Source organism: Pogoniulus pusillus, chromosome 8 (genome assembly GCF_015220805.1).
Source record: "Pogoniulus pusillus isolate bPogPus1 chromosome 8, bPogPus1.pri, whole genome shotgun sequence".
NCBI lineage: Eukaryota > Metazoa > Chordata > Aves > Piciformes > Lybiidae > Pogoniulus > Pogoniulus pusillus.
This window is the reverse complement of record NC_087271.1, coordinates 19062921-19080505: the sequence shown is the minus strand read 5'-3', so window position 1 is coordinate 19080505 and position 17585 is coordinate 19062921. Positions and strand designations below refer to the sequence as shown.

Genomic DNA, 17585 nt, shown 5'->3' with positions numbered 1-17585 from the left:
AAAAGACATTTAGAAGAATGATGTGGATCTCTTACCTATTGCTGCTTCTTCTTCTCCTTCACCTGTTTGTAGGGCTGCTGAAAAGACTGACGACCTTAAAAGTGGATGACAACCAGCTCACCATCCTGCCAAACGCCATTGGAAAGTGAGTACAAGCTTCATGATCACAGTATCACAGTATCATCAGGGTTGGAAGAGACCTCACAGATCATCAAGTCCAACCCTTTACCACAGAGCTCAAGGCTAGACCATGGCACCAAGTGCCACGTCCAATCCTGCCTTGAACAGCCCCAGGGACGGCGACTCCACCACCTCCCCGGGCAGCCCATTCCAGTGTCCAGTGACTCTCTCAGTGAAGAACTTTCTCCTCACCTCGAGCCTCAGCATCGGCCAAAATGTGGTTTTCCCTTCTGCTAGTGGAGGGTTTGGGTTTTTTTAACTGGAGGAAAAAAAAAAAAACAGGGCAAAGCTGGGCTGAATTCTCATTTTGTAAGTGTGGGCCCAACACCCAGCTGAGAACGTTTCAATCTGGAGCAGCGCCGCTCTGCGGGCTTGGAAGTGCTGTAAGTGATGAGGAGATGAAATCTTATTTTCCAAGGGAAAAGGAAGAGAGAGAACAAAGCTATTTCTCTGTGTGAACCACTTGCAATTTAGCTGATGAGAGCAGCAAAAACCCAAGTTGAAGGGATAGAAGTATTTGGGGGAATACGTCTGTCTCCATAGCAACAGCTGCTGCTTGATGCTTCAGGAGAAGATGGCTGCAAAGCCTCTCAGATGTGCGAAGATTACTTAATACATTGAAGTAGCATCAATGAAGTGGACACAGAAAATGTGGGAATGTCATAATTAATCTTGTTAGGCAAAGCAGTAATGATGCCCTTCAGCTGCTGCTTGCTCTGAGGTTATCGCTGCTGTAAAATTCTGTCGTCTCCTGCCACATCCTGGGTTTCCTGCTCTGCAGTTTAGTGTAAAATTCCAGGTGGATGCAAATGTGCCTCCAAAAGTGGTTCTTCGTGTTGGCTCAGGCCCCAAGCAGCTCCCTTTCAAGCAGAACATATCTTTAGACTTGATATTTTTGTAGGAGTCCTCTTCCTCTAGCTATTTTACTTCTGAACTGTGATGCAAACTGATAGCTGGGGGTAAAAACAGAATACGTGATTGTTGAGAGGCAGGGCTGGGCTGGGCAACAAAGAAGTGCCAGAGGCTCTCCATGAAGCCCTCTGCTTCCCAAAGGGAACTGAAAGGGAAGAAGGGAGAGAGACTAATGGGCTGGGAAAGAAACTAAACCAACTGGGATGGAGAGAAGAATAACACCGTGGAATAGGGACACAGAGACACAAACCAATGTGGAACCCAACCCCTGATGGCAATGATGGCACCATGGGCACCACTGATGTTGGGGACAGGCACTGGGCAAGTCCCAGTCTGGACTCAGCAGCAGATGGGAACCGGATTCAGGAGCTGGATTATGGAATGGATTCAGAATCACAGGAATTGGGCTGGAAGGCAGAAGGGACAGATCCCTCCTGGGATACTGGCCAGGGAAGAAGAGGCTTGACCCTGGTGCTCTCTCAGCTTTCAACTGCAGGTGCCACCCATGGGCTGCAATCCCTTGCTGGGCAGTTGAGAGTCATCTGCCCTGGCCTCTCCTCCCTGCAAGTGCCACCTCTGCCTTCCTGTCCCCTAGCATGGGACACTTAGAGAAGAAACAGAACTCAGCTTAAGTAAAGATGGAACACAGAAGATTCCACCTGAAGATGAGGAAAAACCTCTTTTCTGCCAGGTGCAAAGCAGGCTGCCCAGAGAGGTTGTGGAGTCTCCTTCACTGGAGAGATCCCAACCCCCCCAGGCTACTGTGATCCTGGGCAAGCTCCTGCAGGTCTCCCTGCTTTAGTCAGGTGTTTGGAGTATATGGTCTCCAGAGCTCCCTTCCAACCCCTCCCTTGCTGGTGTTGAGGGATTCTGTAAGTCAGAAAAGGACAAACCTTTGCTATGCAGATTGTTGTGTAGGGATCAATTCCGGCAGGCAGAGTGAGCTCAGAGGGCTCACATCTGTACAGGACACTCTGCAGAAAGGTCTTTAGCAATCTGGGGGGGGGGTGTGAATTGTTAAAACCTTTAAGAATATTTCTTAATTAGTGAGTTTCTGAAATTGAGGGGAAGCTCCTTTCCTCATCTTCTGCCCTGCTTGTCGTGAAGCCTCAGTTCCACCTGAAAGCTGCATTCTGCTGCCCTAATGCTGAGCAGGTGGCTGAGCACCTCCTCTTTACCACATTATTTCTGAGTGATTGGTTGGGTTTTTAAGTGAAGTCCCTTCTCTCAGGTAATGAGGAGAGAGTCTCCCACATCAAAATGAACTTCTTTGCTCTGACTCATCCATTTGGATAGTTTCCTACTGGTTCTCCTAAATGTTAGTCGTAGTACCCACTGCAGGGTGTATTATTGTCACACAAAGAGAAGCAGTGTGGAGGAGGGAACTCTCCCTCCAGGGACCAGCTTCATGATGAGACACAAAAGCACTTCACAGAACCATAAAAGCACAGCATCCCAGCATGGTAGGAGTTGGAAAGGACCTCTGGAGATCATCTAGCCCAGCCCACCTGCTACAGCACATTCGCCTAAATCAGGTGGCCCAGGATTGCACCCAGGCAGGTTTGGAATGTCTCTGAGCAGCCTGATCCAGGGCTCTGTCACTGACAAAGTGACAACCCACATCTTCTGAGTTGTTGATGGTGAACCTCCACCCTCACTTTTGTCACTCTTGTTCAAAGGGCAAGCCTGTAAGAGTTCTACCCTGCAGAGACAGGGTAGAATTGCTGCAGGCTGGGGATAGAGTGGCTGGAGAGCAGCCAGGCAGAGAGGGACCTGGGGGTACTGGTCGACAGCTGAACATAAGCCAGGAGTGTGCCCAGGTGGCCAAGAAGGCCAATGACATCCCATCCTGGATCAGGAACAGTGTGGCCAGCAGGGCCAGGACAGTCCTTCTGCCCCTGTACTCAGCACTGCTCAGGCCACGTCCTGAGTCCTGTGTCCAGTTCTGGTCCCCTCAATTTAAGAAAGATGTTGAGGTGCTGAATGTGTCCAGAGAAGGGCAGCAAGGCTGGGGAGGGGCCTGGAGCACAGCCCTGTGAGGAGAGGCTGAGGGAGCTGGGGGTGTGCAGCCTGCAGAAGAGGAGGCTCAGGGCAGACCTCATTGCTCTCTACAGCTACCTGAAGGGAGGCTGTAGCCAGGTGGGGTTGGTCTCTTCTGCCAGGCACCCAGGGACAGAACAAGAGGACACAGCCTCAAGCTGTGCCAGGGCAGGTTCAGGCTGGATGTTAGGAAGAAGTTCTTCACAGCAAAAGTGATTGGCATTGGGATGGGCTGCCTGGGGAGGTGGTGGATTCCCCATCCCTGAAGGTGTTTAAGAGGAGGCTGCATGAGGCACTTAGTGCCATGGGTTAGTTAATTAGAAGGGTTAGGTGCTAGGTTGGACTGGATGATCTCAGAGGTCTTTTCCAGCCTGGGTAATTCTGTGATTCTGTGACCCCATGCACACTAGACACAGCTTCATAAAACATCCCACATAAAATCAGAAGATTCCCATTGAGTAAGAACTTGGCCAACTTGGAGCCAAAGGCTGGAGGCTTTACCTGTAGGACACAAGAAGTCACTGATGGGTTACACCACATCTGACAGGAGCAGAAGCTGCATGTCTTGAGTCTGTATTCTTGAGTCTGCAAAATTCCTTTTGCCTGATGATGGAAAAACACAGCCTGTGGCAAAGTCAGGATTTAGATTCTTTGGGCAGATGGAGAGAAGGGGAACCTAATGGGGTTCAGCAGGTCTAAGTGTAGAGTCCTGCACCTGAGGAGGAACAACAACATTCAGCAGCACAGGTTAGGGGTTGATCTGCTCCATGAAGACCTTGGAGTCTTGGTGAAAATAAGTTAAGCATGAGCCAGCAATGTGCTCTTGTGGCTGAGAAGGCAAATGCCATCCTGGGGTGCACTAAGAAGAGTGTGGCCAGCAGGTCAAGAGAGGTTCTTCTGCACATCTGCTCTGCCCTAATGAGACCACAGCTGGGGGACTGGGTCCAGTTCTGGGCTCTCCAGCTGAAGAGAGACAGGGGTATAGGATAAAGTGTGCAAGAGAGGCCACAAGGATGATGGAGGGATTGAAACATCTCTGTGAGGAGGAAAGGCTGAGAGCCCTGGGGCTGTTGAGCCTGCAGAAGAGTAGCCTGGGAGGGAATCTGCTCGATGCTCAGCAAGAGCTAAGGGGTAGGGGGCAATAGGATGGGGCCAGACTCATCTCAATGGTGGGCCAAGGGGCAATGAATACAAATTGGTACAAAAGAGGATTCACATAAGGAGAAACTTCTTCACTGTAAGGATGACAAAGTTCTGGAGCAGGTTGCCCAGAGAGGAGGTGGAGTCTCCTTCTCTGGAGACTTTCAAGACCCACCTGGATGCATTCCTGGGTGACCTGCCCTGGGTGATCCTGCCTTGTCAGGGGGATTGTACTCACTGACCTCCAGAGGTCACTTCAAACCCCTATCATTCTATGACTCTGCAAGAGTTGTGGCTCTGTGAGATGAGACTGTGATGAGCTGGAACTACCCTTACTGATGCCACTCTTCATTCTCCATGAATTTCTCTCTACTAATCTACCTCAAAATATCCCTCCTCTACCTCAGGACATGTGAACTGCTTCATTTCAATGTCTGCCAAACCAAGTGGCAGGTACATGTCTGATTTTTGGCTGCAGGAACTCCAGAATTATCTCAATGTAGCCCCAGAAGACAGCAAGTTAATGATTTTTTTGGGGGTTGCTTTCAGCTAAATGAGCATTGTTGGAATTACAGCTCTTTCTGTCAGCCTGCTTTCATGGACAGTCCATGATGAATGCAAAATCCCTTCCTGAAGTATCTTCTTGTGAGCATGGGAATTTGAGGTACAAAAGAGAGTTTCACACTGATTTAGGATGGGAGGGAGTGGATTGAAGGTGGAAAAGAGGAGGTTTAGACTGGAGATTGGGAAGAATTGGAATTGGGTAGTGAGACACTGGAATTGGCTGCCCAGAGAAGCTGTGGATGCCTCCTCCCTGGGGGTGTTGAAGGCCAGGCTGGATGTGTCCTTAAGCAACCTGGTCTAATGGGAAGTGTCCCTGCCCAGGGCAGGGGGGTTGGAGCTAGATGATCTTCGAGGTCCTTCCCAACCCATTGCATTCCATAATTGTTTGATTTCATTGTGTTTATCGTGGCCATCCTCATTTATCTGCTGCTGATGCCATCAGGAAGGGAAGCAGCTGAGAATGTCTGTGCCAGACAATCTCTTTTACCTGTTGTCTGATCAAGTCATCCCTCACTGCCAGAGAAGCTTCCGCAGTTACCGTGGAGAGTATCAGATCTTCTGATGGCCACAGGAAACGTCAGGCTGCTCAATTGGCTTATCTGCTCAGCTTATCACCAGTGAAAGGAAGGCTTTGTGCAGCTTGCTCTTTATAGAGCCACACAGCATGCATCAGGTTGGAGGATATACTCAGAAACATCTTTTCCAACCCCCAGGGCCGCCTCTTGTACTTCCCTCTGTGTAAATTAGGTAAAGGCAAAAGCACAGAACCACAGAATCACTTTAAATGGCTCTGGAGCCCCTCCAAGGATGGGGACTCCACCACTGCCGTGGGCAGCCTGGGACAGGCTTTGACAACCCTTTCTAGGAAGAAGTTGCTCCTTATGTCCAGCCTAAACCTCTCCTGGGGCAACTTGAGTCTGTTCCCTCTTGTCCTATTGCTTGTTCCATGGGAGAAGAAATCAATGCCCACCTGGTTCCAGCCTCCTTTCAGGCAGTTGTAGAGAGCCAGGAGGTGTCTCCTCATCTTCCTTTTCTCCAGGATGGACAATCCCAGTTCCCTTGGCTGCTGGTGGCCAAACATGTCCTCCAGGCTCTTCACCAGTAAAGTTGCCTTCCTCTGGACACAACTGATTTTTTTTTTACCTTACTGAGTTGTGAGTGTGACAGAGCTCTGGAACAGGCTGCCCAGGGGGGTTGTGGAGTCTCCCTCTCTAGAGGTATTCAAAACCTGCCTGGATGTGTTCCTGTGTGATCTGGACTAGGAGATCCTGCTGTGGCAAGGGGTTGGACTGGATGAGCTTTGGAGGTCCCCTCCAGCCCCTGACATTCTGGGTGGTTCTATGAATCGTTCTGTGCCTCATTTGCAATAAATGGTGGTGAAACCAAAGCTTGCTTTAAAGAAGATCTGTCCCCAGAAGCTGGCAGAGCTGTTGGATCCCTTCCACGCCTCTGTCACTAATCGCTCTATGACTCACTGTGGCTTTTCTCTCTGCTGAAATACAGCAATTAGAGGAAAGTTCTGAGAAGTCCATGTTAGGAATAGCTATTTCTGGTTCCACGTCTCACAAAATGTGAAGACTGAAAGACTTGTTCTTCTTCTTTTTTTTTTTTTTTTTTCATTAAGAAACTGGAATAAAGGTAAGTTAGACACAGCCCAGCCCTGCAGCTGTGACTCACAGAGACACTGAGAAGCAGAGGTGAGCTTCGTAGCAGACCACAGGACTGCAGGATGTCTGGGCTTGGAAGGGACCCAAAGACATCACTGAATCATAGAATCTACCAGGTTAGAAGAGACCTCCAAGATCATCCAGTCCAACCTAGCACCCAGCCCTGTCCAGTCAACCAGACCATGGCACTAAGTGCCTCATCCAGGCTTTTCTTGAACACCTCCAGGGACGGTGCCTCCACCACCTCCCTGGGCAGCCCATTCCAATGCCAATCACTCTCTCTGGGAAGAACTTCCTCCTAACATCCAGCCTAGAGCTTCCCTGGTGCAGCTTGAGACTGTGTCCCCTTGTTCTATTGCTGGTTGCCTGGCAGAAGAGACCAACCCCACCTGGCTACAGCCTCTCCTCGGGTAGTTGTAGACAGTAATGAGGTCTGCTCTGAGCCTCCTCTCATTGAGTCCAACCCCTCTGCCACAGCAGGGCCAGACAATCGAGCTCAGGTCACACAGGAACACATCCAGACACAGAAGGAGACTCCACAGCCTCTCTGGGCAGCCTGTGCCAGTGCTCTGGGACCCTTACAGTAAAGTTCCCCCTTGTGTTGAGCTGGAATCTCCTATGCTGCAGCTTCCATCCATTGCTCCTTGTCCTATCCCAGGCAGCAAGTGAGCAGAGCCTGTCCCCCACTCCTGACCCCCAGCCCTCAGGTGTTTATAAACATTTATCAAATCCTCTCTCAGTCTTCTCCAGACTAAACAGCCCCAGGTCCTTCAGCCTCTCCTCCTCAGGCAGTGCTCCAGTCCCCTCATCATCCTCATAGCCCTCCAGTGAACCCTCTCCATCAGATCCCTGTCCCTCTTCAACTGGGGAACTCAAAACTGAAGGCAGTACTCAAGATGAGGTCTCACCAGAGCAGACCTGCAAAACAGTTGGGAAAAAAAACACCCCAGACAATCTTCCAAGCACCAGGTCAGTGGGCAGGGGAGCAGCAAACATTGAGGAAGGAATAAGTATTGTCATTTAACTTTAGTCTTAGTTAAAGCCCCCAAGAAAGAAGGTGGTAGGTGTGGAGCAGTGAAGGGGCAGCAGCAGAAGGGAGTGACACTGTTTGTCATGGGTCACAGCACAAAAGGCCAGGGTTGGTCTCTTCTCCCTAGCAACAAGTGATAGGATGAGATGAGGTTGGATGAGCCCTTGAGCAACCTGGTCTAGTGAAAGGTGTCCCTGCCCATGGCTGGGGGGTTGGAACTAGATGATGTTCAAAGGTCCCTTCCAACCCAAACCATTCTATGAATCTCTGAAATGGCTTCAAGATGCACCAGGGGAGGTTTAGGTGGGACAAGAGAAGAAAATTATTGACTGAAAGGGTTCTCAAACACTGGAGCAGGCTTCTCAGGGCAGTGATTGATTCTCCAGCCCTGGAGGTGTTTCAAAGAGGCAGAGACATGGTGCTGAGGAACATGATTCAGCATCAGACTTGGCAGAGTTAGGCAATGGTTGGACTCGATGATCTTCAAGGTCTTTTCCAATCAAACCCATTCTGTGATACCTTAGTAGTTGCAGAAACCAAATTATTATGGACCTCACTGCAACAAAGGTGCCTCATTCAGGGCATAGTGCCTGCAGGAGTGTGACGCTCTAACACTGTCCCAGGTTTGAGACTTGGTATCTGTTCTCTGCCTCTTGCACAGCATCTAACAAGTGTATTTACAATTGCAGTTTGTCTTTGTTAGAAGAGTTTGACTGCAGCTGTAACGAGTTGGAGTCCTTACCTTCCACCATCGGCTACCTTCACAACCTGAGGACCTTGGCTGTGGATGAGAATTTCCTGCCTGAGCTGCCCAGAGAAGTGAGAAGCTGATTCTCTTTTATTAAACAACAGATTGAAATGCCTTGTGATAGCTCCAAGATTTCATCTCTACTCAAAGCAAATATCTGTTAGAGCTGCACCGTGGGGACGAACAAATCTTTCTTACCTGCTACCCCTGAAGGACCTGGGGGTGTGACTGTACCTTGTACAGGGCACTGATGAGGATGCACCTCAAATCCTGCATACAGTGTTGGGCCCCTCACTCTGAGACAGACACTGAGGGGCCAAAATAGGTCCAGAGAAGGGCAATGAAGCTGGTGAAGGGTCTGGAGAACAGGTCTGGTGAAGAACAGCTGAAGGAACTGGGGTTGCTGAGCCTGGAGAGAAAAAAAAAGGCTGAGGGAAAACCTTCTGGCTCTCTGAAAGGAGGCTGGAGCTAGGTGGAGGTTGATCTCTTCTCCCTAGTATCAGGTGATGGAACAAGTGGAAACAGCTTCAAATTTTGCCAGGGGAGATTCAGACTGCATTTAGATTTAGATTTGGATTTGGAGGTGGATCTGGAATTAGAATTGGATTGGATTTGGATTCAGATTTGGATTTAGAATTGAATTTAAATTTAAATTGGATTTGGATTTAGATTTGGATTTAAATCTACATTGGATTTGGATTTAGAATTGGATTTAGATTTGGGTTTAAATTTAGATTGGCTTTGGATTTAGATTTGCTTAGATAGGAACCATTTTTTTTCCTGCAAGAATGGTTAGGCATGGAACAGGCTGCCCAGGGAGGAGCTGGAGTCCCCATCCTGGAGGAGTTCGAACTAACCAGGTTGGAAAAGACCTCTGAGGTCATCGAGTCCAACCTACCACCAAACACCTTCTAATTAACTAACCCATGGCACTAAGTGCCTCATCCTGTCTCCTTTTAAACACCTCCACCACCTCCCTGGACAGCTCATTCCAATGCCAATCACTCTTGCTGTGAAGAGCTTCTTCCTACCATCCAGCCTGAACCTGCCCTGGCGCAGCTTGGGGCTGTGTCCTCTTGTTCTGTCCCTGGCTGCCTGGCAGAGAGACCAGCCCCCAAGAAACATTTGTCACGGCACCTGGGGACATGGTTTAATGGCCATGGTGGTGCTGGGTCGATGGTTGGACTGGATGGTCTTAGAGGTCTTTTCCAACCCAAAGAGTTCTCTGATTCTGTTCAAAATAGTAAATGAGCAAATTGATGTAAAGAAGAGAGTATCACTCAGAAGAGCAGTGCAGGTAAGCCTTAGCTTTGCCCTGATGTCAGCGACTGAGAGAGGGCATCACTTTCTGATTAGGTTCTGTATTTTCTGCTTTGGGTCATAGCAAAAATTTAGCTTTCCTACCTTACCTAAAAACTGAGTGACAATGAATGTTATCATCCTGACACCTCTGGGGTTTCGTTTCACCCCTCCAGATCGGGAGCTGTAAGAACGTGACGGTGATGTCTCTGCGCTCAAACAAGCTGGAATTCCTTCCTGATGAGATCGGGCAGATGCAGAAGCTGAGAGTGCTAAACCTGAGTGATAACAGGTAAAGGTCACAGCCTGGTTCTGACCCATTTTAAGGATCTATTACAAACCCCCCCCACACTTAAAACTCTTCTTTTTTCAGTCTTTGTATAAATAGATTGATATAAACCACATTTAAAGTATGCAAGGATTGATATAAACTACAGTTAGAATAGATTGATATAAAATACACTTAAAGCATGAACAGATTGATGTAAAACACACTTAAAATAGAAATAGATTGATATAAAATACATTCAGAATAGAAATAGATTGATATAAACCACATTTAAAGTATACATGGATTGATATAAACTACAGTTAAAATAGAATAGATTGATATAAAACACATTTAAAGTATACATGGATTGATAAAACTGCAGTTAAAATAGAATAGATTGATATAAAATACACTTAAAGCATGAACAGATTGATGTAAAACACATTATAAATAGAAATAGATTGATATAAAATACATTCAGAATAGAAATAGATTGATATAAACCACATTGAAAGTATGCATGGATTGATATAAACTACAGTTAAAATAGAATAGATTGACATAAAATACACTTCAAGTATGAACAGATTGATGTAAAACACATTATAAATAGAGATAGATTGATATAAAATACATTCAGAATAGAAATAGATTGATATAAACCACATTTAAAGTATGCATGGATTGATATAAACTGCAGTTAAAATAGAATAGATTGATATAAAATACACTTAAAGCATGAACAGATTGATGTAAAACACACTTAAAATAGAAATAGATTGATATAAAATACATTCAGAATAGAAATAGATTGATATAAACCACATTTAAAGTATGCATGGATTGATATAAACTGCAGTTAAAATAGAATAGATTGATATAAAATACACTTAAAGCATGAACAAATTGATGTAAAACACATTTAAAATAGAAATAGATTGATATGAAATACATTCAGAACAGAAATAGATTGATATGAAATATATTTAAAGTACACATAGACTGCTAGAAAATATATTTAAAAGAGATATAGGTTGATCTAAACCACATTTGAAACAGAAATAGATTGATATAAAATACATTTAAAGTATACATGGATTGATCTAAACTACATTTAAAATAGAATAGATTGATAGAAAATTCATTTGAAGTATGAATAGATTGATGTAAAACACACTTAAAATAGAAGTAGATTGATATAAAATACATTTAAAGTATACATGGATTGATCTAAACTACATTTAAAATAGAATAGATTGATAGAAAATTCATTTGAAATATGAACAGATTGATGTAAAATAGAAATAGGTTGATAGAAGATATATTTAAGGTACACATAGACTGCTAGAAAATACATTTAAAAGAGATATAGGTTGATCTAAAACACGTTTGAAATAGAAATAGATTGACATAAAACACATTTAAAATAGAATGGATTCATATCAAATACCTTCAGAATAGAAATACATTGATATAAAATGCATTTAAAGCATGAACAGATATAAAACACATTTAAAATAGAATAGATTGATAGCAAATACAATTAAATCATGAATAGAAATAAAACAGAATAGATTGATATAAAATACATTTGAAATAGAATAGATTGATAGCAAATACAATCAGAACAGTAATAGATTGATATAAAATGCATTTAAAGTACAAATAGATATAAAACACATTTAAAATATAATAGATTGATATAAAATACATTTAAAGTATGAATAGATATAAAACACATTTAAAATAGAAAAAGATTGATATAAAATATATTTAACATAGAAATAGATTGATATAAAACACATTTAAAGTATACATGGATTAATATAAAACACATTTAAAGCAGAGTAGATCGATATAAAATACATTTAAAGTATTAATAGATATAAAACAGATTTAAAATGTAAAAAGATTGGTATAAAATATATTTAACATAGAAATAGATTAATATAAAATACATTTAAAATAGAATAGATTGATAGCAAATACATTCAGAATAGAAATAGATTGATATAAAATTCATTTAAAGTATGCATGGATTGATATCAAATACATCTAAAATATTAATAGATTGATATAAAACACATTTAAAATAGAAATAGATTGATATAAAATATATTTAACATAGAAATAGATTGATCTAAAATGCATTTAAAATAGAAATAGATTGATAGCAAATACATTCAAAATAGAAACAGATCAACCTAAAATACATCTAAAACAGAATAAATTAATCTAAAATGTATTCAAAATAGAGATAGGTTGAGCTAAAATGTATTTACCATAGAGATAGTTTGATATACAATATATTTAAAGATTGATATCAAATACATCCAGAATAGAAATAGATTGACATAAAATACATTTCAAATAGAAATAAATTGTTCTAAAGTATATTTAACATAGAAATAGATTGAGATAAAATATCTTTAAAATAGAAGTAGTTTGATCAAAATTATATTTAACATAGAAATTGATATAAAATACATTTAAAATAGAAACAGATCGATCTAAAATATATATAAAATAGAATAGATTGATCTAAAATATATTTAACATAGAAATAGATTGATATAAAATATCTTTAAAATAGAAATAGTTTGATCTAAAATATATTTAATGTAGAAATTGATTGATACAAAATATCTTTAAAATAGAAATAGTTTGGTCTAAAATACATTTAATGTAGAAATAGGTTGATATAAAATATCTTTAAAATAGAAATAGTTTGATCTAAAATATATTTAATGTAGAAATAGATTGATATAAAATATCTTTAAAATAGAAATTGATATGAAATATATTTAAAGTATACATAGACTGGTATAAAATATGTTTAAAATAGAAATAGATTGATCTAAAATATATTTAACATAGAAGTTGATTGATATCAAATACACTTAAAACAGAAATTGATCGAGCTAAAATATATATAAAATATAATAGATTGATATAAAATATACTTAAAGTACAGGTAGATTGGTATCAAATATATTTAAAATAGAAATTGATATAAACCACATTTGAAATAGAAATAGATTGATACAAAATATCTTCCAAATAGAAATAGTTTGATATAAAATATACTTAAAGTGTAGATTGATATCAAATACATTCAAAATTGAAATAGACTGATATAAAATACCTTTGAAATAGATTGACCTAGAATATATTTAACATAGAAATGGATTGATGTAGAATATCAAGGTTGGATGTGGCACTTGGTGCCATGGTCTAGCCTTGGGCACTGTGGTAAAGGGTTGGACTTGATGATCTGTGAGGTCTCTTCCAACCTTGGTGATACTGTGATACTGTAATATCTTTAGAATAGAAATGGTTTGATATAGAATATATTTGAAGTATAGATAGATTGGTACAAAAAACATTCAAAATAGAAATAGGCTGATCTAAAATACATTTAAAATAGAAATACATTGATACAAAATATCTTTAAAATGGAAATACCTTGATATAAAATAGCTTTAAACTAGAAATACATTGATAGAAAATATCTTTAAAATAGAAATAGTTTGATCTAAAATATATTTATAGATAGATTGATCTAAAATACATTCAAACTAGAAATTGATATAAAGTATATTTGAAGTATACATAGATTGATCTAAAATACATTTGAAATAGAAATAGATTGACATGAAATGTATTTAACATAGAAAGAGGTTGATCTAAAATACATTTAAAATAGAAATAGATTGATCTAAAATATATATAAAATCTAATAAATTGATATAAAACATATTTGAAGTATACATAGATTGGTATAAAATGCATTCAAAATAGAAATAGATTGACATTAAATACATTTAAAATGGAAGTAGATCCATCTAAAATATATTGAACATAGAAATAGATTGATCTGAAGTATCTTTAAAATACAAATAGTTTGATACATAGATTGGTATATTATTATAAATATATTTGTTATCTGTAATGTAAGTATGGTACTGTAAATATATTTATAGATATGACTATAGATGTATTATAAAATACATTCAGAATAGAAAGAGTTTGATATAAAATACATTTAAAATAGAAATAGATTGATAGCAAATACATTCAAAATAGAAATAGGTTGATATAAAATACATTTAAAATAGAAATAGATTGATAGCAAATACATTCAAAATAGAAATACATCGACCTAAACCATGTTTAAAATAGAATAAATTGATACAAAATGCATTTAAAATAGAGATGGGTTGATCTAAAATGTATTTACAATAGAGATAGGTTGATCTAAGACATATTTAAGTGTACATAGATTGATATCAAATATATTCAGAATAGAAACAGATTGATATAAAATACATTTAAAATAGAAATAGATTGACCTAAACCATATTTAAATAGAATAAATTGATCTAAAATGTATTTACAATAGATAGGTTGATATAAAATATATTTAAAGTGTACATAGATTGATATCAAATACATTCAGAATAGAAATAGATTGACATAAAAGACATTTAAAATAGAATTAGATTATTAGCAAATACATTCAAAATAGAAATAGATCAACCCAAAATATATTTAAAATAGAATGAATTGATACAAAATGCATTTAAAATGGAGATAGGTTGATCTAAAATGTATTTACAATAGAGATAGGTTGATCTAAAACATATTTAAGTGTACATAGATTGATATCAAATACATTCAGAACAGAAATAGGTTGATATAAAATACATTTAGAATAGACACAGATTGATGGCAAATACACTCAAAATAGAAATAGATCGACCTAAAATATATTCAAAATAGAACAAATTGATCTAAAATGCATTTAAAATAGAGATAGGTTGATCTAAAATGTATTTACAGTAGAGATAGGTTGATATAAAATATATTAAAAGAAGTGTACATAGATTGATATAAAATAGAAACAGATTAATATAAAATACATTTTAAATAGAAATTGATTGACATAAACCATATTTAAATAGAATAAATTGATCTAAAATGTATTTACAATAGATAGGTTGATATAAAATATATTTAAAGTGTACATAGATTGATATCAAATACATTCAGAATAGAAATAGGTTGACATAAAAGACATTTAAAATAGAATTAGATTATTAGCAAATACATTCAAAATAGAATGAGATCAACCCAAAATATATTTAAAATAGAATGAATTGATACAAAATGCATTTAAAATAGAGATAGGTTGATCTAAAATGTATTTACAACAGAGATAGGTTGATATAAAACATATTTAAGTGTACATAGATTGATATCCAATACATTCAGAACAGAAATAGGTTGATATAAAATACATTTAGAATAGACACAGATTGATGGCAAATACACTCAAAATAGAAATAGGTCGACCTAAAATATATTCAAAATAGAACAAATTGATCTAAAATGCATTTAAAATAGAGATAGGTTGATCTAAAATGTATTTACAATAGAGGTAAGTTGATCTAAAGTGTATTTACAATAGAGATAGGTTGATCTAAAACGTGTTTAAAGTGTACATGGATTGATATGGAATACATTCAGAACAGAAATAGGTTGACATAAACTACATTTAAAATGGAAATCAATTGGCCTAAAATACCTTTAAAAATATACAAAGCATACTAAAGAAATGATTTCTTTAGACCATAAGGGTAAAAGCCCAAACCCTTCCAGTTCCAGCGGCACCACAAAGCCGCCAATCTCCTGCGCAGTGCACTTGTCTGAGTCACCGCCAAGGGATTTGTTGTTGAAGTTAAGGTGGAGCATAGGATATAAGATGAAGTGATGCAGAAGTCCCACCTCACAGATTGGTTTTAAATGCTTTCCTTCATGCTGTTAGACAGAACAACCCTCGCTGTCAGTGCAGGCTGGGGAAGAAGGTGTTTGACAGCAGCCCTGTGGAAAGGCACTTAGTGCCATGGTCTGGTTGACTGGATAGGGCTGGGGGATAGGTTGGACTGGATGAGCTTGGAGTTCAGGGTTACTCCCCCAGGAGTGTTAACCCTATACAAGGTCTCTTCCAACCTGGTTGGTTCTATGATTCTATGAAAGGGAATTAGGGTTGCTGGTGGACAAGAAGCTGGACAGGAGCAGGCAGTGAGAGCTTGCAGCCCAGAAGGCAAATCATATCCTGGGCTGCATCAAAAGCAGTGTGGGCAGCAGAGCCAGAGAGGAGATTCTGCCACTTTGTTCTTCTCCGCTGAGACCTCACCTGCAGTACTGCATCCAGGTCTGGAGCCCTCGTCGTAGGAAAGACATGGAGGTGATGGATTTGGTCCAGAGGAGGCCATGGAAATGATCAGAGGGTTGGAGCAGCTCTGCTATAAGGGCAGGCTGAGGGAGCTGGGGGAATGCAGCCTGGAGAGGAGGAGTCTCTGGGGGAACTTAATAGCAGCCTGCCAGTACCTGAAGGGGGCTACAGGAAGGATGGAGAGAAGCTGCTTGCAAAGGCCTGCAGTGGCAGGATGAGGGGCAATGGGTTCAAGCTTGAGAAGAGCAGATTTAGATTGGCTGGTAGAGACAAGTTCTTTACTATGAGGGTGGTGGAGCACTGGAGCAGGTTGCCCAGGGAGGTGGTTGAGGGTCTTTCCCTGGAGACATTCAAGGTGAGACTTGACAGGGCCCTTGTGGGAGGTGAAGGAGTTGAAAGTGCACCTGGACTTTGGTGTTCCTTTGGACATTAAACCAGATGGATCACTCTGCCACCCTTTTCAAACCTCCAATTGTGCCATGAGTTCACACTGAGGGGGACTTGTTGAGAAGTTTGGTCATTTTTTCCCCTTTTTTTGGCCAAGTTACATTGCAGCCAGGCCAGCTGCTGATTTTGATCCCATGACTTCATGTGCAATTACTGCTGATGAGCAATACTGCCGAGGTGACAAAGGGAGAAGGTGGCTCACTGTTGGGAGGAGGCAGAGGGGGTGGTAAGAGCAGACAAAGTTTCTGCCCCAAGCTGACCTGAGAGCTAGATGCCACCAAAACAGCAGTTCTGCCCCAGCTGCCTTCCTCCCCAGCTGCCCTCCTCTCCATCTGCCCTGGCCTGAGAGAGGATTGTGGTTGTGGAGGAAGGTAATGAACGTCCCAATGATGTGATGTTCCTTGGGGTGGGATGTGTCAGCTACTATCCTACTCACACCCACTCTGGTGCTGCCCTGTGGCTCTACCTCTATTGGAGCAGGACCAGAGGAGGCCACAGCAAGGATGGGAGGACTGGAAGGACTCTGCTGTGAGACCAGGCTGAGCAAGCTGAGCTTGTTCAACCTAGAGGACAGAAAGCTCCAGGGAGACCTTCTGGTGGCCTTTCAGTGCTTCAAGAAACTGATTAGAGAGCTGAGGACAGTTTTGAGCAGGGCCTGTTGTGACAGGACAAGGGGTTATGGTTTGAACTGAAAGAGGGAGATTCAGAGTGGAGAGAAGGAAGAAATGTTTGACACTGAGGGTGGTGAGACTCTGATTTTGCTTGGCCAGAGAGGTGGCAGCTGTCCCATGCCTGGAACCATTGAAGGTCAGGTGGTCCAGGGCTCTAAGCAACCTTCTGCAGTTGCAGCTGTCCCTGCTGAGTGCAGGGGACTAGATGACCTTGAAAGGTCCCTTCCTACCTAAACCACTCTGTGATTCTATGACACTGTTTCAGAATATATCTGGTTAGTCCTTTATGACTTTCTCCTCCTGAAACCAGAAGGGATTTCATGTCCATTCTGACAGGTATCCACTTGCCCATGCATCTTTGCACATTGTTCTCCCTGC

At 40.8% G+C, this 17585-nt stretch overlaps 1 protein-coding gene across 7 annotated transcripts in view; it reads left to right on the top strand.

Annotated features, from left to right (window-relative positions):
• The window catches only part of LRRC7 (leucine rich repeat containing 7), a 216308-nt gene that overhangs the window by 136059 nt on the left and 62664 nt on the right, over window positions 1-17585 (top strand). For all 7 annotated transcript variants that reach the window (XM_064147490.1, XM_064147496.1, XM_064147491.1 and 4 more), the window contains exons 10-12: window positions 73-145; window positions 8223-8352; window positions 9757-9872. In XM_064147490.1, the coding sequence (XP_064003560.1) occupies window positions 73-145; window positions 8223-8352; window positions 9757-9872 (319 nt within the window). The remainder of the gene's footprint in view (window positions 1-72; window positions 146-8222; window positions 8353-9756; window positions 9873-17585) is intronic.